General features: G+C 38.3%; 1 protein-coding gene across 7 annotated transcripts in view; it reads left to right on the top strand.

Annotated features, from left to right (window-relative positions):
* KLHL13 (kelch like family member 13) overlaps positions 1-27,953 on the top strand; it is a 201,326-nt gene that overhangs the window by 155,794 nt on the left and 17,579 nt on the right. For all 7 annotated transcript variants that reach the window (XM_032330770.1, XM_032330765.1, XM_032330771.1 and 4 more), the window contains 3 exons: positions 4,075-4,216; positions 21,158-21,290; positions 21,842-22,038. In XM_032330770.1, the coding sequence (XP_032186661.1) occupies positions 4,075-4,216; positions 21,158-21,290; positions 21,842-22,038 (472 nt within the window). The remainder of the gene's footprint in view (positions 1-4,074; positions 4,217-21,157; positions 21,291-21,841; positions 22,039-27,953) is intronic.

Raw genomic sequence — 27,953 nt, 5'->3', positions numbered from 1 at the left:
TCATAGCATCTACACGTTGCCCTTGGGGGTAATTTTTAAATTGTGGAAATTTTTTTAGGCAAGATCAGCACGTTAGCATCACCCTGCTAACCTGATAATTGCTTCGACTTTCTGTTTCTTTTGACCACCTTTGCAATGCTTTCAGTAAAATGATGATCAGACAGTGCTTCTATCTCTCCCCTACTGCTCTTTGAAAAACTAATTGTTCTCTTTGAACAAGCATACAGTCCAGTGATTCATGTACACTTTGTGAAAGATGGCTTTGGTGCTCTGTGGTTGGTCATTGTTAAGAAAATAAGCTGTGTCCCGTGGCAGGGGGATGGGCTGGAAGGCCTGATGCACTGTACCAACGTAGCAAGATTTGAGTTTGGGACAGAAAAGTGACGAACATACGCTCTCCCGTGAATAATTTTATAGCATTGATCCAGGCCGAATTTGCTTGATTCAAAGTCAGCATGTGAAAGTGAACCCAAATAGCATTTGTTTTAAGCAGAACTCCGAAATTCTTATTCTTAGATGCATTTACGTAGAACAAAAGCTTTCCTGCATAACTGTCTTCTAAGCTTCAAAGCCATTATCTACTTATCTACTGTAAACACTTGCTTGTTCAAGTTGTGGAGCTGGAGGAAACAGAGGTATTTTATTGTTAGGTAGTCTTAGAAGAATTAGTGGTAATTAATAATCCCACTGTGTTTCTTACTGCCAACACTGTCATGTAGTGTCAACTCTCAGACCGGGAAGTCATTTAGAACATGAAATTGCTTTAGAAAAATTTTCCTGAGTACGTTAATCCCTCTGTATGAGGGTTTCTCAATCTCAGCACTCTTGACATTTTTGCCTAAGCACATCTTTGCCGTGGAGAACTTTCCTGTGCCTTGGTGGGTGGTTTAGCCGCATGCCACTAGAAGAAGGAAGCACACCCCTCCCCTTGCAACGATAAAACACAGCTCCAGACGTCCGCAAATGTGGGGAGGGGAGAGACAAAATCCCCTTGGTCCCCTGACCTCTTCTGACAACCCCTGGTCTTTTTTATTGCTTTGAACCACATGACTTGAAAAATGAATATTTAAAAACTGTTGTTTGTCTTTGGAATTACTCAGAGAATCATTCCTTTAAGGAGAGCTTTTACCTCCTTGCAGTGTTGGAAAGCAGTGCTCTTCACATCCAGTCAGTAAACTTGGTGGAAAGGAGACGGAAGAGAATTTTGAATCTGCTGAGAAGGTTGACATGGCATGTGTTGTTACTGATGCAGAAATAACAGGGAGGGCTCTGAATGTTAAAAAGTCAAAGTATGTTGAGACAAAGTCATGAAGAAGATGACTTTAGTGAAGGCTTCTTCAGCAAATTTTGAAGTAATTAATTAGAAAGCCAACCATTTTATCTTGCCAAGAAAGGGCTACATTTTCACATTCTGCTTTTCGATTTTAGGAGCTAGAGACAAATGACAAGCAAACAAGTTGTTATCTGTGATTTCTTCAAAAAAAGCAATTTCCAGGATATGTCATAGGCACAATGTGGCTCCAGCTTCATTCCTGTCTCTTTTACATCTGTGGTTCTATAAAAATCATAATTGGTGGTCATTGAAAGCACTGCGTGAGGAAAGAAATGTCCACAAAAATGAGATGCTGTGTTCATTCAAATGACATGCTGAAATTCTCATGTGCTAGGTTTTGTGCAGAGAATACAGAAAATAATAAAACATTCTTCTTGGATATTTCATTAAAATTATTCTGTTTGAATGGAAATTTTCTGGTTAGGGATCCCAATCACCATCAGTCTATTTCCCACTTGTCCCATTAATTCTGTACTTTTAGGGCACCTGGGTGGCTCAGTGGGTTAAAGCCTCTGCCTTCGGCTCAGGTCATGATCTCAGGGTTCTGGGATGGAGCCCCGCATAGGGCTCTCTGCTCAGCAGGGAGCCTGCTTCCTCCTCTCTCTCTGTCTGCCTCTCTGCCTGCCTGTGATCTCTGTCTGTCAAATAAATAAATAAATAATCTTTTTTAAAAAAAGCTGAACATGCTTAAAAAAAATTCTGTACTTTTATATGTTGGTCTGCAAAAGCTGTTTAAAAGAATGGGTGAGTGTGTGTATGCTATATGTCATGTATAGAATTTAATTCTTTTTAAGGCTATTTCTGAAATTAGTAGAAAGCTATATTCATTTTCTGCTATGCTTGTTAAAATCTTATTTAAATTATTCTCTTTATTAAATATCCATGAGGGTTGAATAAAACATTGTCATGTATTATTAATTCATTTTTGGTTATACTATGGCTCTAATATTCTCAAGAAGAATTGATGTCACCCTTGAGGCCAGAATTTTGCTAATTATTACAAGATTTAAAGCCATCTCGTTGATGTCTGGATTCAAAAAGCAGGATCTTAAAGTATGGTAGTCTTAAAGTCTTTTTTCTTGTTCAGACTGGTCAACTGAAGTTACAGGTATGGTAGGGAACAAGTAGTGAAATCTTCACGATATTGGATAGGCCAGAGTTAGAAAAACAAACAATTTGGGGCGTCTGGCTGGCTCAGCCGGTAGACCATGTGACTCTTGATCTTGGAGTTGTGGGTTCCAGCCCCATGTTGGGTGTAGAGCTTACTTAAAAAATGAAACCTTAAAAAAGAAACAGAAAGGGGCACCTGGGTGGCTCGGTCAGTTAAGCATCTGCTTTCGGCTCAGGTCATGATCTCTGGGTGGTGAAATCGAGCTCCCTGTCGGGCTCTGCGCTCTGCTTCTCCTCCCTCTGCTCCTCGCTCCCTCTCTCTCTCTCTCTCAAATAAAAAGAATCGTTAAAAAAAAAGAAAAAAGAAAAACAAATAATTCAACATGTAGGAAGTTCGAGGTAAATAGCAAAAGTGGAGCTCCTAGTGCTTGAAGATGTCCTCTTCCTCTTCCTCTCCCAGTGTCCGTATTAGCCATCTACATCATGAACACACAAACCCATTCAGAGCACCCCGCTCCCTGCTCTTGGGTGATTCAGAGACACTTTTGGCAGTGTGTACCTGAGGAAACCCAGGCCTACCTAGTCTAAGGGGTAATAAAAGGTTGTACCATGGTAGTCAGTATCCAGTGTAACCTGAGGTCCTTCATTAAATATTTTCCATGATCAGGTTCTCCAATGCTTTTTATGGCCTGCGAAAAATTATGAATGTAATATATACATGGGCATAGCTCGCATTCATTCTTTTTACTTTTTATTTCTTAGAAAAGATGGAAATGCCACTAGATGATAGCGATTTAACTGAATGATCCCAAAATGATGAGTAAGAGATATTGCTAGAAAAAGAAATTACTTCATGTGTGAGAGTTTTCGTTCCACTGGGGGTTGATTAGAACTATAACTAATGACAGAAGAGGAAGCAGTGTATTACTGTCACAGTTAATCTTTGACTTTTATTAATGGGGTCTTTGGAATTTGGAATCACACTAGATTTATATTCAAATCCTTACCCAACTACTTTTAATATATTTGCAACCCTAGCTAACTTACTTTTAAACTTTTAAACACTGTAGCTCATTTTCCCTACCCTTCATACAAAGGAAATAATAATAGTACCTATTGGATTGGATTGTTTTAAGGATTATGTGGCATCATGTGTGTAAATTTCTGGGCAAGTACCTGATACACAGTGACCATTCAATAAATGATAGCTATTGTTTTTACCTTTCTCAAAGTAGATATTCCAAAGTACTTTTAACTGTGAATAACACAATTTGATGTTATTGCTACCTAAACAGCACAATACCAAAAGCAATTTCTCTGGCACTAGAGATTTAAAAAAAAAAAAAAAACCCTTTGTGTGTGTAGTTTTGAATCAGCTTTTAGGTTGCTTTCTCACTTCTTTTTTTTTTCTGACCTTGAAAAGTTTTTTACAAATATAGAAGATAATTTCTTCTAGGGTGTACAAGTCCATCTATATCGTACTATATCGTAGTCAAATGATTGGCACTAGTTACTGGTTATTTCTCTAAACAATGCCATTATTGTGAATTATATTTCTATAGTATATAAAAGTATAGTATATAAAAGGCAACTTTTAACTTGCCTTTCTTCTGATTTATCCACCTTTTCAGATCTCTAGTGGAAGAGGAGGACCAGCACATGAAATTGTCCCTTGGAAGCAGCGAAATGGGTCTCTCATCCCATCTGCAGTCTTCCAAGGCAGGGACCACACGCATCTTTACCAGCAATACCCACAGTTCGGTGGTGTTACAGGTAATCTAAACTGTCCCTTGTATAATATTTAAATGGATTTAAAAACGACCCAGGGTGTTTGTGATGTGGGATGTCAGTGGTGGGGGGCGAGGAGCGTGCATGTGTGTGGACGGGGTGCCCATGGGAACCCTCTGTCCCTGTTGTTCCATTTTGCTGTGAACCTAAAACTGCTCTAAAAAAATTAAGTTCATTAATTTAAAAAAGAGCAAACAAACATCAAGGGAGAAACCTTGAGGGGAAAACTACATAGCTTCCTGATGTTAAAACAAACAAACAAAAAAAACAGAAAAAGCAAACCCAGAGTGTACTCTTTGTTTGGTTTGTATGAGGGAGGTCTTGCTGTTGGCCACTTTCTTATAGAATGTTATGTCTGGCAACATTGACTTTCCATTCTGTCTCTGCCGATCTACATATCACCAAGTCCCTACGCTGAATTTCCTGGTTCCTCACTAGTGACCTGTTTTACTGTCACCTTTACCATAGTCCTGAAGATCATACTTACTTGCAGTCTCAGCTCACATTGATGATAGTAGGTGTGGGAGTATGGGTAAGGATGGCTGGATGCAAACACACTGTGAGATGTAAGAGGTAATAACTGACCTCAAAGGAGAGGACAGAAATACAATAAAAAGCCAAAAAAATCCCACCCAAAACAAAACCCCAACCTATCAAAAACGGCAACCTGGAGCTAATTAGCACAAGGACAAGTAGTCCTGATACTTCCCGCGGTTGTGGACACCCCCTGACCTCTGTTGCATGGCTGAATTAGGAAACAATATACTACTGGATGTTCCTCAATGTCTTCTAGATAGAGCCAAATTATATCAGTGATCCCTCTAGTAAGATAAAGAAAAATTGTTCTGAATGTATTTTTCAAAGCAATCTCCCCAGGTGAATTTCATGCATATTCCTGGTCAATGACCATTAAGGTAAAGCAGTATATAGTATATAGTATATGGTGTTTGGTAGGCAGTATAGCATATAATGTAATAAGAGAGCCGTCCACTTGCTGTATGGCTTTGTTGGGTCATGTAATTTTTCTGGGCTTCATTTGTCTTTTCTCCAAAATGTGTCTTGACTAGGAGATCTCTAAATTCCATTCTAGTTCCCATATGTAATTCCATGAGATCATATCTCCCATCATTTTGGTTTGTAATGGGAGCTAGGTTTTATGGTTTGTTGTGTTGTGGGTCTCATCAGCAGAAATGTGAGGGTCAGGAGGGAGAAGCTTGTAATTTTTCTGGGCTTCATTTGTCTTATCTCCAAAATGTATCTTGACTAGGAGATCTCTATGTAAATGGTTTAATTGTTAGTTATTCAAGGCTACGGAGCCTTAGAAACTTTATGCTAAGTGAGAGAAGCCAGTCAGAAAAGGCTGTATTTTATATGATTTCATTCAGACAGAATGGCCAGAAGAGGGAAATATATAGAGACAGAAAGTAGACTACTGGTTCCCTAGAATTGGAGAGAATGTGAGGATATGAAGGCGCTAACGGCTCCAGGAGTTCTTTTTGAGATGATGAGAATATCCTAGAATTGACTGTGGAATTGTTTGCACACATTATCTGTGAATGTGCTAAAAGCCACTGAACTCTGCAATATAAATAAGTGCATTATATAGCGTGTCGATTCATCTCAATAAAGCTGTTAAAGTTACAGGACAGTATGTAGTGTATAATCCCATCCATTGGCAGAAAAACTATACAATAAATGGGGCGATTGGGTGGCACAGTTGGTTGAGCACCCGACTCTTGGTTTTGACTCAGGTCATGATCTCAGGATCATGAGATCGAGCCCCACGTTGGGCTCAGCTCTCAGCAGCTTGAGATTCTCTCTCCCTCTCCTCCTCCTGCTTGTGCTCTCTCTCTCTCAAATCAATCACTTCTTCAAAAAAGAAAAAGACTATACGATGTATATACATATATACGAATGTAAACGCACAGCAAAAGGTCTGGAAACATTAGGGAGGCTGATGAATGTTATCTTATATTTTCTGCTCTGTACAATCTTACACTGTTTAATTTTTTTTACAACAGAAATATGTTTGTATATAACCTGTGTACTTTAAAAAAGATAATTGTTCACTTAACTATGGGAAACAAAGTGAGGGTTGCTGGAGGGAGAGGGGTGGTGGGCTGGGGTAACTGGGTGATGGGCATGAAGAGCACTTAATGGAATGAACACTGGGTGTGAAATGCAACTGATGAATCACTACATTCTACCCCTGAAACTAATACTATGGTCTGTTAACTAAATTGAATTGAAATTAAAAATTATATATATATATATATAATACATTATTATATGCATATATAATATACATAATTGTTATATATTGTTACTATATATATATATAAAATTATTGACAAAAACCAGTATGACTGGGTCTTAGATACTTAGACACTTAGCGATATTACCTTATAGTTCAGCCTTTGTTGGTCCTGACTGGTGAAAGTAACTAGAGAGTTCATATGGAGTAAAGGTGATCTTTTTATCAGCTGACTTTTGTTGTTGTTATACTATTTTCTATAGTGGCATGGAGCTACCCACTGTCTATCATTATTGCCGAACTTTGCTCTCTTTAAAAGTCCATTAAAGATGATGTTCTCACAAATGGAGATTTTTAAGTAGCAGCAGTAACAGAGAACTTTTTCCCTGTATCTAATCTTAGGTGTGTGGTTATCAAGGGAACAAGTTGGAGAAGTGTTTAATGTGTAAAAGTTATCATTGCTTTAAAATTAGCAATCATACAAACTTTGGCTTCAAAAGGCATCAAGAGTCACTGTCAGGGGAAGGGACCCATGGGGAGAAAGTGTTTTCAGAAGTCTCACTCTGCAGGGTTACCCACTGCATACCTCTAGTGGGACAGACATGAGTTTAGGCCAAACCTGGAATCCTAATTTTACCCCTAGTTATATGACCTTGGGAGCCCTCCATCCTCTCTGGGCCAGTTTCCTTATCTATGAAATGGTTAAGAGATGTGAGGATTAAATGTGACAATTGATGGGAAAGTGAGGTGCATCATAAATATCCATTTTATTTTACTTCCATTTGAGTCAAAGTTGCAGATTTGTTGTCTCTGTTAAACAGGCTTTCGCAAACTCAGCTGTCGAAGAAAGGGCCTAAAGAATTGTGATACCTATTAGGCTTGGATTCCTAGAACCTTGAACAGATCTCCAGAGAATCCATGATGTAGTTAGCAGAGCAAATTGCTTTCACCCAATTAAGGAAGGTTAAGCAGGGTTTGCTTGAGTGGTAACTGGTAAAATCAAGGACTATCTCATTTTCTTCACTCCTTTAGTGCTACTGTAGTTATGGTTATTTCCTATGGAAAGTTTCCTACCTTTGGCTTCACCTATTATCCCAGGTTGTCAGCATTTTTCTTTTACTGCCCCAGTTTATGGTCATTCATTGCCTCGTACTCTTCCTTGGCAATTTTGTGCCGTAAAAACAGCTTTATGGCGATATAATTCATATACCATCTAATTCACCTGTGTAAAGTGCATAATTCAGTGGTTTTAGTTTTTAGTATACTCACGGGCTTTTGCAAATATCACCACAATCTGTTGGAGAACATTATCGTCTGCTCCAAAAGATACCTTGTATCCATTAGCAGTCACTCCACATTTCCTTCCAACTCTTTGCCCAAACCTAAGCCACCACCAATCTACTCTCTGTCTCTATAGACTTGTCTATTCTGAACATTTCCTACCAATGGAATATGTGGTCTTTTGTGTCTGGCTTCTTTCACTTAGCATCATGTTTTTAAGGTTCATGCATGTTGTAGCCTGTATCAGTGCTTCTTTTCTTTTTATGACTGAATACTATTCCATTATATGGATATACCACTTTTTTTTAAAAAAAAATTCATCCATTCATTGATGGACATTTGGGTTTTATTTTTTCTACTTTTTGGCTATTATGAGTAATGTTTTGGCTATTATGAGTAATGCTGCTGTGAACCTTCAGGGAGAAGTCTCTGTGGACATGGTTTTATTTATCCATTTATCTTTCATGTATACCTGGGGTGGAATTGCTGGGTCATACAGTAATCCTGTGTTTTAAACTTCTGAAGAACTACCAGAGTGTTTTCCAATGTGGCTGCCCCATTTTCCTTTTCCACCCACAGTGCATGAGGATTCCAATTTTAGCACATTCTCTGTTTGAGTGTAGCCATATTGGTAGGTGTGACGTGGTATCTCGTGGTTTTGCATTGTACTTCCCTAATGGCTAATGATGTTGACCATCTTTTCATCTGTGCTTATAGCCATTTGTCTATCATCTTTTAAGAACTGTCTATTCATATCCTTTTCCCAATTTGTAGTTGGGTTATTTATCTTTTTATTCAGTCATAAGAGTTCTTTGTTTATCTTAGATACAAATTCCTTATGAGAACATGACTTATCAGCATTTTTGCCAAGCACCTTTGGTTTTATAGTCCTTTGTTGTTCTGTCATCACTGCCTGGCCAGTCCCCTGGCCTTTTTCATTTCAGTCATATGATCTTTGCTTCTGCTTAACCTTAGTAGAGTTCATAGGACAGATGGTCAAGGCAAATAGCTTGAAGACTTCTGACTTTTCACTATTCTCTACATGTATATTTTTTTCCACACTTCAGTCTTTGTACCCACTTCCTATCCCTAAAATGCCCTTACTTTACTTTTTGTTTCTGGTAAACCCTTGTTTATTCATAATGACCCATATTAAGCAGTAAGTGATAAAACTAGAATTCTAGCTTCGCCCTAAACTCATGTCCTTCCCACAACAGTTATATAATGGATAATCCTGCAGTGTGGGACTTCTGAAAACAGTCACTCCCCATGGGTCTGTCCCCCTGACAGCAACTTTAATTGGCTTTTGAAGCTAGAGTTTGTGGGAGCCAGGCGAAGTTTCCAGCTTCTTCTAGTCCTCCTTCTTAGTCCTTGTTAAAATGACCTATCAGTGAGACTCACTACATGTGGGATCTAATTTGTTGTTTCTATATGCCTCTGATCGAGTGCTGAGGTACACAGTGACTGCTTCATAAGTACCCACTATTATTATTGTAAGACTTATTATTGTCATTCAAAGAGGAAATACATACGAAGAGCCTAGCCCATCACTTGGCACAGAGGAAATACTCAGTGCTTTTCACTGCTATTAATTGTATTCTTAGCAGAATAAATGAATTTGGCTGGCAGTTATAAAAACTTTAATATATACTTGCCTCATTGATACTTTAAACAATATTGTGAGGTAGAAAAGGCCAGACTTATTCTCTCCATTTTATAGATTAGGAAACTGAAGCTTAGGGAGTTTGGGAGGCTTACCCGGATCACATAGCCAGTAACTGACAACAGCTAAGACTTGAACACAGGTTTTCTGACTGCAAATTTGTTTTTATAATCTGTTTTTGTAATTTGGTTCTTTTAATCTTGCTCTAAACTGTATTATCTTTTAAAATATAATGTCTGTAAATATTAAGTTTTCATTGACAGTTCTATTTGTGTTAAGAATAAAAGTTATTATATATTATACATAATGAAACATAATATGAATATATGAATCATATATATGATGAAAGATTACTAAGCCATAAAAAAGGATGAGATCTTGCCATTTATGACAACATGGATGGACCTAGAGTATATTATGTTGAGTGAAATAAGTGAAACAGAGAAAGACAAATACTGTATGATTTCACTTAAATGTAAAATGTAAAAAAAAAAAAAAACAACAACAAAAAACCTAAACAAACCAAAGGCAGAAACAGACCCATAAATAGAGAACAAACTGATGGTTACCAGAGGGGAGAAGGTTGGGGGAATGAGCAACATGAGTAAAGGGGGGTGGGAGGTAAAGGCTTTCAGTTACGAAATAAATAAGTCACAGGAATAGAATGCACAGCATAGGGAATACAGTCAATGGTATTGTAGTAGTGTCATATGGTGACAGAGGGTAGCGACACTTGTGATGAGCACAAAGTAACGTATAAACTTGTCAAATCACAATATGGCACACCTGAATCTAATGTGACATTCTGTGTCAGCTATACTTCAATTTAAAAAAAGAAGGCATATGGGGTGCGTGGGTGGCTCAGTGGTTTAAGCCTCTGCCTTCAGCTCGGGTCGTGATCTCAGGGTCCTGGGATCGAGCCCCGCGTCAGGCTCCCTGCTCAGTGGGGAGCCTGCTTCGCCCTCTCTCTCTGCCAGCCTCTCTCTGCCTGCTTGTGATCTGTCAAATAAATAAATAAAATCTTTTAAAAAAAGAGAAGGCATAAAGATTTAGGATAAATTATATTACATAAAAGAAAAGCTCAATAATCTAGATTGTTGAAGTTTTAGTCAAAATGAAGCTTTTTATTTATTTCATTTACCTAAAGGGCAGTTAGAATATAGAGAAAAGAATATATTATTTTTCTTGGGAATAGCTTTTTTGGCACTCAGGATAGAGTACAATAAATTATCCTACTACTCCCCAGTTGATTGTGTATCATTAAGATACCAGTTGGAAGACAGCCTACCACCTTTCCTTTTAGTCTACTTTAATATATTATTACCCTGCTTTCTTAAATGAGGTTTTATTGTTGTTATTTAGCATGTATTAAAGTAACAGAGAAACTACCACATACCAACTGGTAGTTAGATATGCTATAATACATAATTTCAATTTCTGATTGTTTGTTGCTGGGACAGAGTAATACAGTTTGTTATGATTATTGATCTTGTATCTTGCAACCTCGATAAACCAAATTACTCTTTTTGTAAAGTCTGTAGGATTGTCTACATAGACAATCATTTTGCCTGTGAATAAAAATATTTATTTCATTCTTTCCAATCTGATGCTTTTTATTTCACTTTCTTGCCTTATTGCACTGCATAGGGACTCCCAAGAAATGTTGAATGGAAGTGGTTGAGTATACATTCTTGCTATTTTGCTGATGTCAGGGAGGAGAACATTCATTCTTTCACCTTTTAAGTATGATGTTAGCTGTCAGTCTGAGGAAGTTCCTTTCTGTTCCTGTTTGCTGAGAGTTGGGTTTCGTGTTTTTAATCACAGAAATGGATTTTGGGGGCGCCTGGGTGGCTCAATGGGTTAAACCTCTGCCTTTGGCTCAGGTCATGATCTCAGGGTCCTGGGATTGAGCCCCGCATTGGGCTCTCTGCTCAGTGGGGAGCCTGCTTCCCCGCCTGCCTCTCTGCCTACTTGTGATCTCTGTCTGTGTGTCAAATAAGTAAATAAAATCTTTAAAAAAAAGATTTAGAAATGGATTTGGGATTTTGTCAAATACTTGTTTGCACCTATTGAGATGATCTCATCATTTTTCCTTTTAATTTGTTACTATCGTAAGTTATATTAAGTGATTTCTGAACACTAAAGAAATCATGCACTGCAGGAATAAACCTCACTTGTTGGTGATGGATTATCCTTTTTATATTTTATTAAATTTTATTTGCTAAAGTTTTAGGAATTTTTGCATCTATGCTCATGAGGAATTTTGGGTTTAGTTTTCTTAATTTTCTTACCTTTGTCTGGTGTTGGTATTAGGATAATGCTGGCCTTATACAGTGAGTTGAGACGTGTTCCCTTCTCTTAATTTTTGGGATATATTTGTGTAGCATTGCTGTTATTTCTTCCTTAAATGTTTGATAGAATTCACCAGTGAAAATTTGATTTTATAGGTAGACATATAGCTATTCAATTATGGATTTCTTCTAGAATAACCTTTAGCAGCTTGTATCTTTTGGAATTTATCCATTGCAACTGATTGTCAAATTGATTGGCATATAGTTGTTCATATTTACTTATTATCCTTTTAAAAGCTATACCATCTCTAGTACCATCACCTCTCTCAATCCTGGTTTTGGTCATTTATATTTTTTCTCTTTATCTCCCTAATCTGTCTGGCTAGAGTTTTATCAAATGTATGGATCTTCTCAAAGAACCAGGTTTTGGGGTTTTATCATGTTTTTCTCTTTTTGTGTCATGGTTCATCAATCACTTCTCTGATCTTTATTATTTCTACTTCCTGCTTTTGGGGATTAATCTGCTCTTCTTTTTAAAAAAAATACTTATTTATTTATTTATTTTAGAGAGCGCATGCATGCAGGCATAGGGAAGGAAGAGCAGAGAGAGAAAGAGTGAGTCTTGAGCAGACTCCGGACCCCTAACTGACTGAGCCACCCAGGTGCCCCGGGGTTAATCTACTCTTGTATTTCTAGTTTCTGAAGGAGGAAGCTGAGATCTTTCATCAGAGTGGTAATAAACGTTCTTTGCTCTGAAATTTGTTTCGTCTGATATTATACTCCTGTCAGCTTTTTTTTTTTTCCCCCTAAGTAAGCTTTATGCCCAACATGGGGCTTGAACTTACAACCCTAAGATCAAGAATTATATGCTCTACCAGCTGAGCCAGCCAGGCACCCCTATGCCAGCTTTCTTTTAATTTGTGTTAAATTGACAAATCTTTTGCCATCTTTCTACATCTTTACTTTGTAAATTAACATACAGTAAAATGGATTTTTTTATTGGATTGTACCTTTATGAGTTTGTTTGGTTTTTGGTTTTGGTTTTACTTTTACAAGTTTTATTTATTTATTTATAAAGATTTTATTTATTATTTGACAGAGAGAGATACAGTGAGCAAGAGAGGGAACACAAGCAGGGGGAGTGTGAGAGGAAGGAAGCAGACTCCTCGCTGAGCAGGGAGCCCGACACAGGGCCCAATCCCAGGACCCTGGGATCATGACCTGAGCTGAAGGCAGACGCTTAACAAGTGAGCCACCCACGTGCCCCTATTTATTTATTTTTAAAGATTTTTTTTATTCACCTGACAAAGCATGAATGGGGGGCAGAAGGAGAAGCAGGCTCCCAGCTGAGTGGGGAGACCAAGGCGAGGCTCGATCCCGGGACCTGGGATCACAACCTGAGCCGAAGGCAGATGCTTCACCAACTGAACCACCCAGGCGCCCCTCCATGAATGAGTTTTAACAAATACCTTGTACTTCTTTTACTCTTTGGTAGTCACATTCATCTCTGCCTCTAACTGATCTGTTTCCTGTCTCAGCAGTTTTGTCCTTTTGAGAGTATTACATAAATGGCATCGAACACTCTGGAAGCATTTCAGACTGGCTTCTTTCACTCCGTCTAATATCTCTGAGATCCATTCACTTTGTTGTATGTATCAGTTGTTTGTTTCTTTTTATCGTTGAGAAGTATTCCATGGTGTGGAACTTTGCGGGGTCTCTTTTCCATGCTCCTCCGTCTTGACCATCTCCAGTACTGTCCCGTTCTCTAGGGCGCTCTCTGTGGTCCTCTGGCCTGAAAGCTGGGTTTTATTCATCCTGTTCTGCCATTCACTGACCACCGCTGAACCCAGAGCCTGGTCCAAATGCAGAGACGCATCTATTGCAGAGGAATGACCACAGGTCCTCTGACCAAAGAGGAAGTTTCCTCTCCCTCAGTTTTCGGCCTTTGCCGCCCCCACTGTCACTGTTGCTGCCAACAGGGCCTTGGAACTGCCTGGAGATCAGGACGCAAAAGAGCAGAGGGAAATAAAAGTAAAGTGGGTTTTTTCTGCTCTCTCTGAGTTTTGGGACTTTTCTCTGCTCCCTGATGACTGCCTCCAGGTGACATGGTACCTTAACTCCAGTTTGGGATATATTGGGGGGAAAAGTAGGGCATAGAGTGGAACACTCACCCTCAGTTTGGTCATACTTTGCATTCTGATTTCCTTCCCTAATTCTTTTGCTTTTATTAACCTATTTTTCATTAACTTTTAAGCTTTGTGGGGTCGCACCAAAACATCATTTATTTATTCTAGGGCAAACTTTTTCCCAGTGCTGAGGCAAATACTTACGAGTACTCTAAGGCCCTAGAAAGATAAGGTTTCCATTTTGGTGATTGGAATGAATTATGCTCAGCCCTTGGTGAGGCTTGCAGTGTTTTCTTGGGCTCCTTCTGGGTGGTTCTTTCCCCAGACAAGTACACTTATCAGTACTCACCTGAATACTTGAGGAAGACTTTTTAAATTGTTTTTCATTTTATTTTACTTTATTTTTTTTAAAGATTTTATTTATCCATCTGACAGAGATCACAAGTAGGCAGAGAGGCAGGCAGAGAGAGAGGGGGAAGCAGGCTCCCCGCTGAGCAGAGAGCCCAATGCGGGGCTCAATCCCAGGACCCTGGGATCATGACCTGAGCTGAAGGCAGAGGCTTTAACCCATTGAGCCACCCAGGTGCCCCTTATTTTACTTTATTTTATTTATTTTTTGATCTCCATAGCCCCCTTTCTATGCAGATGTCTTCTCCTGTGTTCTACCCTACAAACCTAGCTGCCTTGACTCCCACAGGACCCATCAGGAGAGAATGCTGGGCGTCGCCTGGGTTGCGACTCCCCATACCTCTGTTCTTAGAAAGTCCAGAACAGTCATGGGGCTCATCTAACTTGCCTCTCATCTTTCACAGATCCTTCTCCTTCATGCAGTTTTAAACTTTTTTTTTTTCATGTATTTTGTCTGGTTTTAAGGTGTTCAAGAGGTAAGATAAATCCAGTCCTTGATATTTCATCTTCGCTGAAAACAAAAAATGTCTAGGATATAATTAAATGCTAAATTGTAAGACTCCAACTAAAGGTGCCTGATTATTTCAGAGATTTGGTTAGAGGTAGCTTTACAAAGGAGGTCAAATTTGAACTAGGCTTTGAAGGAAGGAGGATATTCTATGTGAAAAATAGTGTCATAAATAAAGGTACTAGAAAAGAGGTAAGCCTGGTTTTTACCAATGAGCCAGTCTAGATAACAACCTGATAAAGTGGGTCGGAGTACTTAAGAAGATCATGAAAAATAGGGTTGATCAGTTGAGCTGGGACCAGATTAAAACAATCTTTTAAATTCCAGGGGTGCCTGGCTGGCTCAGTTGGTAGAGCATGCAACTCTTGATCTCAGGGTTATGGGTTTGAGCCCCAGGTTGGGTATAGAGATTACTTAAAATCTTTTTTAAATTTAATTTTATTTATTTATTTGACAGAGATCACAAGTAGGCAGAGGTAGGCAGGCGGGGCGGGGGGAGTAGGCTCCCCGCTGAGCAGAGAGCCCAACTCGGGGCTCGATCCCAGGACCCTGAGATCATGACCTATGCTGAAGGCAGAGGCTTTAGCCCACTGAGCCACCCAGGTGCCCCAAGATCACTTAAAATCTTAAAAAAGCAATACAAAGCAGAAAATCTTTAAATTTCTATGTTGTGATACAACACTGATAGAAAGCCATTGGGAGTTTTTTACTCCACACAGTGTTACATAATAAGAGCAGAGTTTAATTCAGATTAATAAAAACTTTTATATCCAGTCTGTATAGCTCTTTTGCCTTAAACATGCACCTGTTCCTTTTCTGTCCTCTGGATTAAATGAAGAACAGTATCATAAAAACATGGATATGGTATTGTTTTGATCAAATACATTATTACATTTACTTAAAGATGGGCATAAGCCCATTTCTTAACCTTTTCTTGAGTTCCTTTATCTTTGTTCGTAAAACATATTTTCCATTAATAATCTTTATTGCTCTTTTCAGGATGCATTTCCTTTTTATCCCACTTCCTTTTCAATATTATACTGATAAAAACTGATAAAATATGCTAGTAAGTTACTTCATGAAGAATTTAATGGAAATATTTGCTTATCAGATTGCTTTTTAATGCCCCAAATTATCAATCTAGCTTTTTTCAAAATGACATTATATTGAATGTGAAAGCTATTGACATCCAACCAACTTTTGGTAGTAATTATTTGTAGCTCATATGGTTTCTATAGTATAGTTGTGTAATGTCAACCCATATCCCCTTGTGTTTTAATGTGACCATTTAAGAATTTATCAAACTCATTTAAAATGGCTCAGTCTTTCAGGGTATTAAATATGTACCTGCCTCTACTTAATAGGATTTAAAGTTTTGATACACTGGGTAAGTTTAATACAGGGAACAGAAAAGCCCTTTTTTTCTCTAATGCTCAGGTCTCCCCCCACACACAAAAGTATGTGAAGAAGAAGGAAAAAATAGATGTGGGGAGTTTTATAGGAGAGGGAAAGAGAGATGTTAGAGTAAAGAATCCAAGAACAGATAATAATCTCTGTGTCAATGGAACCCAAGGCCCAGAAGAAGTAGAAAAATAAAGAACTAAAATATGGCTTGGGGCAGAAAGAAGTTCAGTTAAAGCAACAGGAACCATTTTACAGATACTCTAAAAGACTCACTGGAAACTTGGCGCCCTTTTGGTAAAGCAGAGCTGTATATGTGTTTGGTAAACTCGAACACAAAAAGAGACAACAGACTTTATAGAATTTTGACAAGAGGAATGAACACAAATCTGGTGGAAGAAAATGACTTTATAATAAAAGAGCACATTTTAAGTGTGAGGCTATCTTTTTTTTTTGGTAAGTTTTTTTATCTAAGTAATCTCTAGATCCAACGTGGGGCTCAAACTCGCGTCCGTGCTCCGCCAACTGAGCCAGCCAGCTGCCCATGAGGATAGCTTTGAGGGTCTTCCTAGAGTTAAATAGGGCCAGAGATTTATGGGAGTGAAAGCCAAAGGTAGATATATAGAAGGCAGGTGAGAATTGTGGAGGAGAATAACCTCCCCTTTTCTTTGAATGTGTGCCTTCTTCACAAAATTAGAGTATAAAAGTTGTTTAGAGAAATGACTGTCTTCTATACAACAGAATATATGGTAGAAGGAACTTTTTTTTTCTCTTGAGACAGAGTGGGGATATACAGATAACAGCATGCAAACAAGATATTTAGAATCTGTATGAAAACAATCTGAATTGACAGATCTTATTTGGATAAAGATAGCAATAATCAGGAATAAAATTGGCAAATATGGAATTGGATGTTGGGATTGTTCATTTATGCAGTTGAAAATAAAGGTTGTGAAATCTACAGAAAGAGAAACTGCTTCATATGTGGTGAAAATAAATGCAGAACCTCACAGAAGCAGACATTTTGGCAAAGGTAGATAAATGAAGCTTAGAATAAAAGAGACTCAGAATGTGGTGAAAGTGGTCTTGGAGCTTCAGCTTCCTTTCTTTGGGGATCCCAGATCATACTGAGGAAGGGCAGAGGATTTTGTTTTTTAATATGGTGCAAAGGGAAGCAAAATGATCAGATTTGTGAAGCGTATAAAAACTCCTTGTGTCTTAGCTGAAGCATCCAGATTTTGAGGATGAGGTATATTACCTCAACAAGCAGTATTTTAATAGAATGTGGACAAAATGAGAAAGGACACAGATAATGATACAGGAAGTATCAGCTCTTTTTTTGTTCGAAAGGAAAAAGGAGGAATAATAGGGAGTAGGAATGGAGCCCAGTAACATCATTCAGTTCCCAAGTATGAAGTACTTGTAGGAATGGTTTAAAGGCAAAAGGGCTAGCAAATGAACTGAGGGTTTTGTTTGTTTGTCGCTTGGGCTTTTGTTGTTTTTAGTGGAAGAAAATAATGGATTGGATACAATCACTGCTTTTGACAGAATAAGTCATGATTGCCTTTCACAGATAATTATCTGTATAAACCTTAGAGAAGATTCAGGAATTTTTTTCATGCCTAAAAATGAAGCAAAGTGGCATACAGTACCTAGTCTCACTGCATTGGTATTTTGACATCTTTTTTGCCAGTACCCAAGGTATAATCAGTTTCCCAAGATAAACCATATGCTTTAACTTGCCAGTAGTTATTAAAACGTTAAAAATACATCGTCTTCAAACCAGCAATTCCACTTTTATGAATACCTCCCACAGATCTACTTACACAGGTAAGTATATATACAAGGAGGTCTGTTGCAACATTGCATGTAATGGCAAAAGTTGAGAGTCGGCCCAAGTGTCCAGAGGGGAACAGATGAATAATGAATGGTGCCAGCATGATGGAATCCCCTAAAAAGAATGAAGTAGATCTGTGTGTATAGAATACTGTCCATTTTACGTGCTCAAGTGAATTTTTAACAGGCATAGTAATATGTAGAGTATTCTACTTTTTTTTAATTTTTATTTATTTATTTGACAGACAGAGATCACAAGTAGGCAGAGAGGCAGGCAGAGAGAGAGGAGGAAGCAGGCTCCCCGCGGAGCAGAGAGCCCGACGCGGGGCTCGATCCCAGGACCCTGGGATCATGACCTGAGCCGAAGGCAGAGGCTTTAACCCACTGAGCCACCCAGGCACCCCGAGTATTCTACTTTTTAAAAACCCATTATACATACAAGCAAACGGTACATTATGCATACGTATAAAGAGGCCTGGAGGGGCGCCTGGGTGGCTCAGTATGTTGAGCACCTGCCTTCAGCTCAGGTCATGATCCCAGAGTCCTGGGATCGAGTCCCACGTCAGGGCCCTTGCTCAGTGGGGAAACCTGCTTCTCCTCCTCCCCGGCCCCCCGCTCCTGGCTCATGCTCTCTCTCTCTCGCTCGCTTTCTCACTCAAAGAAATAAATAAATTCTTGAAAGAAAGGAAGTGAGGAAGGAAGGAAGGGAGGGCCTGGACATATTTATATTAAACTGTTAACAATAATTACTTCCTATATGTAGAAATGGTGTTTTAGTTTTCAATTTATATCTTCTATTTTTATAACAAGCATGTATTTCATTTTTTTTAAACCTGCAATTTGTCTGAGGGAGAAAAAGGCCAAGCCCTTGTGAGTCAACCCTTCCCCACCAACCCTGGTTCAATCCCTCTTCTCTCTTCTTAGCCATTACTGTTTAATACAAAGAAGCACCGTGGGCACAATTGGTTTTTATTATTGGGAGAAGTTTCCCAAATGAAATTCCTGGTTTCTCTTTCAAAACTAAAACTCTGCTCAATATGACCCTATGGTTTTAAAATACCAAGTGGTGGCAGCTTCTTGGTAAAATCAGGGTTGTTTGTTCCTGCAGTAACTGAACATTAATCGAACATATATTAAGTGCCAACTGTGTACCAGGCAATGGAGAATGCAAACATGCCAGTCCCTCAACCCTTCTATCTGATGGTTCCCTCCATCTCAGTCAGTTTCTTGACAGTCCTGGCCCCACGCCATGGTCACTTTCAGTACTTCCCAGTGCTCGTCTGCCTTTGAAAGGCAATCCCCCTTAAACTTACTGCACCGTAGGCTCCTGTATATGAATTTTCAAAGAGCTACTTTTTACCTTCTGCATGAGACTATTCCCCTACAATGGACATCGCTTCTTACCTTCACTTCTCTAAACAACAGAGGCTGGAGATCATTTAGCAATGGAAAAATGGAAACTATCAAGGGTGGTGTATAGAATGTTTGTGTTTATAGAAGAAAAGAGGCATTTGTGAAAGATTTGATATTTGTGAACAAAAACATATGTCAGTCACTGTTGGAGAAAGAAAAATATGATACATAATCCTGTTCTAAAGTATATGTATAATGTATAAATATTTTTGGAATAAAAATATTTATATCTCTCTCCAGAGAGAAAGTGGCTGGATCACATTATCTCTTTGAAGTTCCAGTTCTGTAGATTCAAGCATTTTCTTTAAAAAGCAATTTAAAAATTATGATGAGAAGATGTTTAGGCTGAGATTTATATTTTACATATGGGGAGGATCAATATTTCTCAAACTGCATTCTTCAGTATGTCATGCCTTTTGCTTCTTAAATCTGTGAAACACAACTTTAAATAAAAGTTTTATTTGGGGTCATTAAAATGCAAAGGGGATGGAGTACTCATTGCTGTTAGTTCTTGTTATGTTACATTATTACATTACAATATATATTAGAAAGTAACTTGTATGAGGACCTGCCTGACTTTTAATAATAATATATTACCATTTGGAATTATAGAGTAAATCCTGCTAAAATCTTCATTTCCGAGCTTCAGTATTAAATTACGTATTGTCTCCGTTTTGTGCATTTTACCAGCATATTATCATCTTAAATTGTTGCATTCTCCCAAGAAGAGACCAAAGGAACAACTGTCTATTTGTCATGGGTTGGGATCATCGTGGGAGTGAGCGGAAGAGCTAACCAATAGGGCCTCTTCTCGCAAGGGCCCCGAATTGTGGGTGACAACCTATTAATTCTCCACTGAACTTTAGGCATTTGGGAACAATTATGTCCCATGTTAGCCCTACCTGAGCTCTTTTTTCCAAAGGTAATCAAAGTCCAAACTTGATACCTGAAGGATAATTGACCAAGCAGCAGCAATCTTCCGCATATAAGGATATCTAAGACAATCCCTAATTCTCAAAGAGACGGAACAATCTAGTTAGTAGAAAGGAACTCCTTTCTTGCAATTAACACAGGCTCTCTATAACTTTCTTTCTCAGAACAAAAACTGGGGGCGTCTGGGTGGCTCAGTCCATTAAGTGTCCTACTCTTGGTTTTAGCTCAGGTCTTGATCTCAGGGCTGTGAGACGGAGCCCCATGTGGGCTCTGTGCTGGGCGAGGAGCCCGCTTAGAGACCTCTCCCTCTCCCTCTGCCCCTCCACCCCGCCCCCATCCCCATGCTCCCTTATTCTCTCAAATAAAAAATAAATCCTTAAAAAGCAAAAAAACCCACAAAAGCTAAAAAGAACAGGGTGTGTCCAGAATGTACAATAGAAGAACTATAAATATATTATTACAGAAAGCACGTTATCTACCACCCTAATTCGGCACGCAGGAAAATGAAAGCATATGTGGTAATTTCTTTTCAAAATAAGATAAAGTCAGTAGTTGCATAAGGAAGTGAATGTATATACTCTTCCCATATGTGCTCTTAATCTAAATTAGTCTTAATTTTACCTTTTCCTACTTTGAATTAAATCGTCATCCCACATCAAGTAAGTTGTTTGGTTTTCTTCTGAGTAGTTAATTATTCTATTGGTTTTTATCTTCTAAAACATCCATCAAATGTATACACAGAATTTTAGTGGACAGAGATTGGCATACCCATTCCACTCTGATTTGTGGCTCAACTCATGCTTTTGGTGTAGGGCTTTGACCAGCTTCGACTTGAAGGATTGCTTTGCGATGTGACCCTGATGCCTGGTGACACAGATGACGCCTTCCCTGTGCATAGAGTCATGATGGCCTCTGCTAGTGATTACTTCAAGGCAATGTTCACAGGTAGGGTGGCTTGTTAAATTCTGCACCCCCATTAAAACAATCTGAAAAAGGCAGATCTCCATATTTTTGTTTCTGAAGTGAAATTCAATTCCTTAGATCTTGTCTTTCCTAGAAGAAATCGTTTCCAAAGGAATATACACCCAGTACGTGTAGTTGTAGGTGGCGGCTTTTAAAAGTTGGGAACCAGATGTGCCTTTTTCATACTTCCATCCACTTTTGTTTCACAACTTCTTTTTTCCAGCTGCACATCTGGATGCTCTACCAGAGGCTCTGGGTGTGACTAAGACAATCTTGAACCCATCAAAAGATAGGAAGTGACAGGAGAATGTTTTGGAAGCTCTCACATTATATACGACTTCCATTAGTATAAAGCTATTCCTTCTTAAGTACTTTCTTTTAACTGTAAAATATGTAGAAGTCTGACTCTGACATGAATGCTTACATAGAATAAAACTCTTCCTTGATTTTATTGCATCTAATTAGCAGCAGAAGTGAGTTTGACCTTAATTAAATTACCCACCCTCCTTTCATTGAATGTCTTTTTATTTAAGGTGGAATGAAAGAACAAGATTTAATGTGCATTAAGCTTCACGGTGTGAGCAAAGTCGGCTTAAGGAAAATTATTGATTTCATTTATACTGCAAAGCTTTCTCTTAACATGGACAACCTTCAGGACACCCTCGAAGCTGCCAGTTTTCTTCAGATTCTGCCGGTTTTGGACTTCTGCAAAGTATTTCTCATATCTGGGGTAAGCTGTCTTCAAATCTTCAAATCTTTTCCTACAATACAGTCTGGGGTAGCCTGTGGAAAGCCTGGTGAATTGGTGAATTGAAACTTTGGCCCTTAGAGAGAGGACTCAGGGAGTGTGTGTTCTGGAATGAAGTTGAGAGCCAAACAGTACAGGTGTCTTTTTTTATAAAACAGAATCATTTCCTAAAAGCCTTCCGTCTAATCCCATGACATCAGAGACTAATAGTGTTTGATAACAATAAATATACACATTAACCCGTTTACTGATGTTATATGTTTTAATCTGGTTTTGTTTGCCTTCATGATTTTAGGCGGGCAAGCTTTCTTAGGTGGGATTCCATGAAAACATAGTCTGAACTTCTTGAAGTCTTTTAAACTAGGCTCAGTAATTTTTTTTCTTCCTTCAATATGGGAGCTAGGTCTTGAGAAGTAGTAACACCTGTGTGACAGCCTGTAAGATACAAATGTTAATTCCATAGAAACACATCACCCACTGAATCATTTTTGCCTCTTTTCAAGAGATAGGAGGGGGCACAACTACCAATCAGCGAACTCCATAGCAGTCACATGGTTCCTGAAGGCACCGCCCTATTGAAGACCCTTAAATTATTGACTTCTGGGAAATGAAATGCTTTGGCTGCAAAGAAATATTGCCAAGAAGATTTCTAGAGCTTATAGAGCTGCCTTTTGTGACTAGAAATGATGGCAGTGGTCAATTTTGATATATTTTCTAATTTGTTAAATTAGTGGATAATACATTTTTCTATAATTGATTTAAAGTCATACCAGTTTTTATATTAGTAAATAATTGCTGTTGAGCTTTTTGAACCCTAAGTTTCAAGAGAACATGTCCTAAGTGATTTTATTAATAAGCTACTCCTTATCTTACAGAGTCAGCCCACAGCTAATTTAGCTGGGCTATTGAAAATGTGTTTCGTTCCTGTGTTTCCATTTTAAAGGACTCAGACTACTGTCTCACTATTATTTATAAACTTTTGAATTAACTGCTATTTTTCACACTTCTAAGGCATTCTGGTGTTACAACATTGCTCTGTGTTGCCCTATTCACTACTGTATAAGTAACCACATGAAGTTTATTTCCCATGATACTGTTTGTCGTCCTTACTTAATCTGAACACTGAATTTCTTTTTAACTTAAGCACACGAGATCCTTCCCCTTAGGACCTATAAGCATCTCTCTTCTAGTTTTGTGCCACTGATATCGTCTGATGGCTTCATCTCAAGAAAAAAACCAAACTGAATTACATGTATTTTTTTTAAATGTATCAAGGCCAATAATGAACTTAGTAATAACCTGAAGTCTTACATTTATAGACTCTTAACAGTCCTTCACACTGATCTCAACAGCACGTGGTCATCCTGAGCCAAACTTAGTACAGTGTGGTAATTTCTTTGGAACTAATCATTAATAATAGACAGGTATTGTTGACTTCTTCTCTAATATCAGAGTTTAGTACTTATGACTTTAGATGCTGGTTGTGATCTATTCCTTTACCTGAAAGAAAAGGACCAAATGGAATAAAGCATGATTTTTTTTAGAGTTATTTATTTATTTATTTGACAGAGAGATAAAGAGCACAAGTAGGCAGAGAGATAGGGAGAAGCAGGCTCTCTGCTGAGGAGGGAGCCCAATTCAGGACTCGATCCCAGGACACTGAGATCATGACCTGAGCCAAAGGCAGCAGCTTAACTGACTGAGCCACCCAGGCGCCCCTAAATCCTGATTTATGAAAAGTCATAATAGCATACAATGTCAAAGTAACAGCATTAGGAAACAATTTTGTTCTAGAAAACTTAACTTATTTAAAGAAGATATCCTAGTAATTTTGCAATAGTGACAAATTTTCTATAATCAGAATGTTGGTTCTTTTACCTGTTTGAAGCACTTATTATAACTGTGTTTTACCTGGTTGGAAAATTCTTCATTTTTGTGAACACTTAATATTGTCTTATGATTATGATCTTCATTTCTAGTGTCCTCTGCAGACATCCTAAAACCACTTCTAATGGAGAAGAGGCTTATCTCTGACAAAGCTTTACCTGTGGTATAGTTTACTCCTCCCTCTCTCGGTCTTAGAAGTTTCTACAAGCTCTGAGGAAACACCTCTTTTCTTAGCACCATTCTACTTAGCCTGTCTTTCACCCTGCTTTCAGAGGATATGTCTGCGTGATTTTACTATGGAAATAATTCCATCTCAGAATCTACGATAATTTTTTAGAACAGTTGGTAGATTATTAGCATAAGGATTATATAAAATCCAACTTTTCCTTCATCCCTCTTGCATGCGTTCCATTTCTTAGTTAAATGTTCAGCCTTACCCTGTTTATTTCCTGTTTCCTTCTCAGCAATCAAGTGGATCAGGTGGAAGAGTTGCCCTTGGGTGTCTTTTCTACTTATAAGAACTGGAAGTTTCGAGATAATGTATTTTTCAAAGGTAGATTTGTTTTGAGTTTTCCCACAAGCTAAGATTATGGATAGTTTTTAAATCGAATGATCTCATATTTTAAGGATTCTGTGCTTAAACCAAAGGTTTTGAGTGAGTCGCTTTATGTTTTTAATGATGTGGTGTGATTATACTTCATATAAGCCAAACACTACTTGGGTTTGAGTTTTTAGAAAGAAAAATAAGCTTCCAATATAATTTTGGTCTATCCCATTCTTAATCATTTGTGTAGGTGAAAATGTGACTCGGCAAATAACTCACAAAGCATTTTTATGGTGGTTTTGAATGACAACGTTCAAGATTTATTTATGTGAGAGAGGGAGAGAGTGCAAATGGCCAGGGGAAGAGCAGAGGGAGAGGGAGAGAATCTCCAGCAGACTCCCTGCTGAGCGCAGAGCCCCACTCAGGGCTCGATCCCATGACACTGAGATCATGACCTGAGCTGAAATCAAGAGTTGGATGCTTAACCCACCGAGCTACCCAGGCGCCCCTTGAATGATAACTTTAAATACGATAATAAAGCCATGCTCACCTTTGGTGAGGTAGAAGCACCAGTGTTCTAGAACAGAACATCAGGCTCCGTAGAACAAGAAGCCCTCCCCTCCCAACTTTGCCATCTTTTGCAGTAATGCTTTTCTCTTAAAGTGTTAATTAGTATTATAGTTTATGGAATCTGGCGCTTTTGTTCTTGCTATGTTTCTTTCTTGCCAGTTGTAGAAAAGAGGACTATGAAATGGGTACAAAGGGATAGCAGCAAAGGATGTAAGGCAGAGTAGGTAAAATTATCTGTTCAACGAAAAACATTTGCTCTCCCATCTCATGGAGATGATGGAAAATGACCTTCATTTAGTTACAGGCCTAAAAATTGCATTTGTTTTTGTCTTTATGACATTGAATAACTACAGCATGCTAAGTACTGTGTAGCCATTCCCTGCTTTACAAACAGGTTGTGGTTAAATTTTTTGTTTATCGTTTGCCTGCTATTTGGAACGTGTAACATCTAGCATTTGCCCCAAGGAATTACTGTTACAGAGGATTACAGGCTAGTCCACAAACCCCAATTTTTAATATGAGGTTGCTTAACGAGGACATTTGTCATTGAAGTGAAATATTATAATTTAAATATACAATTATCCAGAATAAGCAAACCAGAATGAAGGTGAGCAAGAAACCATTTCTTTTTATATAAAAGCATATTTAATCAGAGAATGAAGATGCCATTGTGCTTTAGACTTTCTTTAAACTCATTCCTTTTTAAAGTTGTGTGGTGTTTTTTCCTTGATGCGTGTATAACATTACTTCCCCTCGTATATTTATTATCACTGACTGGGGTGGGAAGTCACAATGAAATGTAGAGAAAATTTATTGAGGCAACCGAGGATAGTAAAGAATTAGTGACAGTGGAAAACAAAAAAGGTGAGGGGCGGCTGGGTGGCTCAGTCAGTTAAGAGTTCCACTCTTGGTTTCAGCTCAGGTCACCAGATCAAGACCCACATCGGGTTCTGTGCTCAGCAGGGAGTCTGCTGGACATTTTCTCTCTCCCTCTCCATTTCCCTCTGCCCCTCCCCACCCATTCTCTCTCTCTCAAATAAAATAAATAAATCTTTAAAATAAAAAGAAAAGAAAGAAGATGAATATGTAGGAGAGCCAAAAGGCAGAGAAAAAAGGAGTTCTCTCAAGGGAAAAATGAAGGCGATCAGACGATATTATTGGAAAAGACAGTTTCTTTTGCTATTCAGTGATGGTATTAACAGCAAGCTTTGGGAATGTTCTTCTTGATGTCAGAATTTCCTATATAGTAATTATATTTCATATTTCTTGTTTGATCTAAATTGGATTTTCCCATAAAAATTAACGAACATGTCTTTTCAGATCTTTTTTTTTTTTTTTTTTTTGCCTTTGGGAAGGTTTAATGCAAATCAGAGGAAAACTGCTATAGATAATTTTACAATGAATCAAAACTGTTCTTCCCCTCCTCCAACCACACCATTCTAGAGTTCATTGTCAAGGCAGATGTTCAGCCAGTCACACCCAGATACTGGTTGTCTATGGTTGAGCATCTGTTCTCACTAGCTGGTACCAGACTGTGCTGGTTGTTAAATATTCTAAATATTATTCCTCCCTGTAACTGGAATCACTGCATCCTTGCCCATCTGCCATGTGGGACTCTGTAGGGGAGGCAGAGGCCCAACCTAGGCTCAAACCAATCCATTCTCCCATGACCATTATAATATGTAATAGTGTATCCAAGAAGGGATGTGCACTCGAAGTGCAAAGCGGTAAGACAATTGGACCCCCCAAGCTGGAGACACACCATCAGTATTCCCCTCAGACAGCAGTTAGAATGTGAAGAGACACAAAGCCTGAGACAGGAAGTCTTTTTGTTCTTCTTACCAGAAGGTCCCTTCCCTGTGTCCTGTGATGTTCCCACCTGTGGAAGGAGGCCCGGGACAAGATGCCTCTTCCATCATCTGCTCCCCCTTCCCCAAAGTAGCTTATTTGATTTCTTCCCAGTCTATGGACACGCTTTGTCTCTCTCTGCATCGGTTGTTCTTGATGTCAGGCTCCCATCTTAATAAACTTGATGCCACCAAGGAGAATTTGGTGCATTGACCATCTGAGGAGTCAGTCCCCTCAAATTTGCCAACTAACTGCTTAGTCTTTGCATTTTCCTTGAAGGTATAGAAGCAGATACTCATTTTTGTTTTTGCTTTTCTCCTAAGTGGAAGCTTATTTGTAGAACACAGTGATCTTCAACAAAATAACATTGCAGATTGCTGATGAAACCTGTCATTAAAATATCATGTGATGGTAATAAAATGTTTGGGTGCATTGAGTGTGATTTGGACAATTTAATATAGCAGCAGTGAGTAACAGTGTGTTCATGAGAACACCACTTTGAAAATTATGATGCCTGGAACTGCCTTTAGGGTGACCTAGGAAGGTGGTTTGATTACAATAGAATAATTTATAATATTTTATATAGAGGAAACTTAGATATGCACTTGATTATTTTAAGAACAATTTTATTGGTTCTCATAAGTGGTTGAGAAATTTTGTCCTTTTTTACTTCTCTATCCTTTAAAACACTAATGTATATTTGAATTCATGTCTAGAATCTCTCCTCTTTGGAATTTTGGCCAGGTTATATATTCAGATGAAATTAGAGTTCTTTCCACTTATGAGCTTTTTTTTAATAAGCTTTAAACTTGATATTTTATATTTCAAAATGTAATGTATTCTAATATATACATGAATTTCATTAAATGTTACATTACTGCACATATCCATTATTGAATACTATCTAGGCTAAATATTTGGGTATATGTTAACTGAAGCACTTTCAAGTCATGACTGAGAGGTGGATGAAAATGAGCCATAATTGAATAATTGCATATTTTTCCAAAATCGTTTACCATTATCCCATCATTTTGATCTGCTTATATTG

The sequence above is a fragment of the Mustela erminea genome, chromosome X (assembly GCF_009829155.1).
Source record: "Mustela erminea isolate mMusErm1 chromosome X, mMusErm1.Pri, whole genome shotgun sequence".
Classification (NCBI taxonomy): domain Eukaryota; kingdom Metazoa; phylum Chordata; class Mammalia; order Carnivora; family Mustelidae; genus Mustela; species Mustela erminea.
Note: the sequence above shows the minus strand (reverse complement) of the source record. Positions and strands in the feature narration are given on the sequence as shown.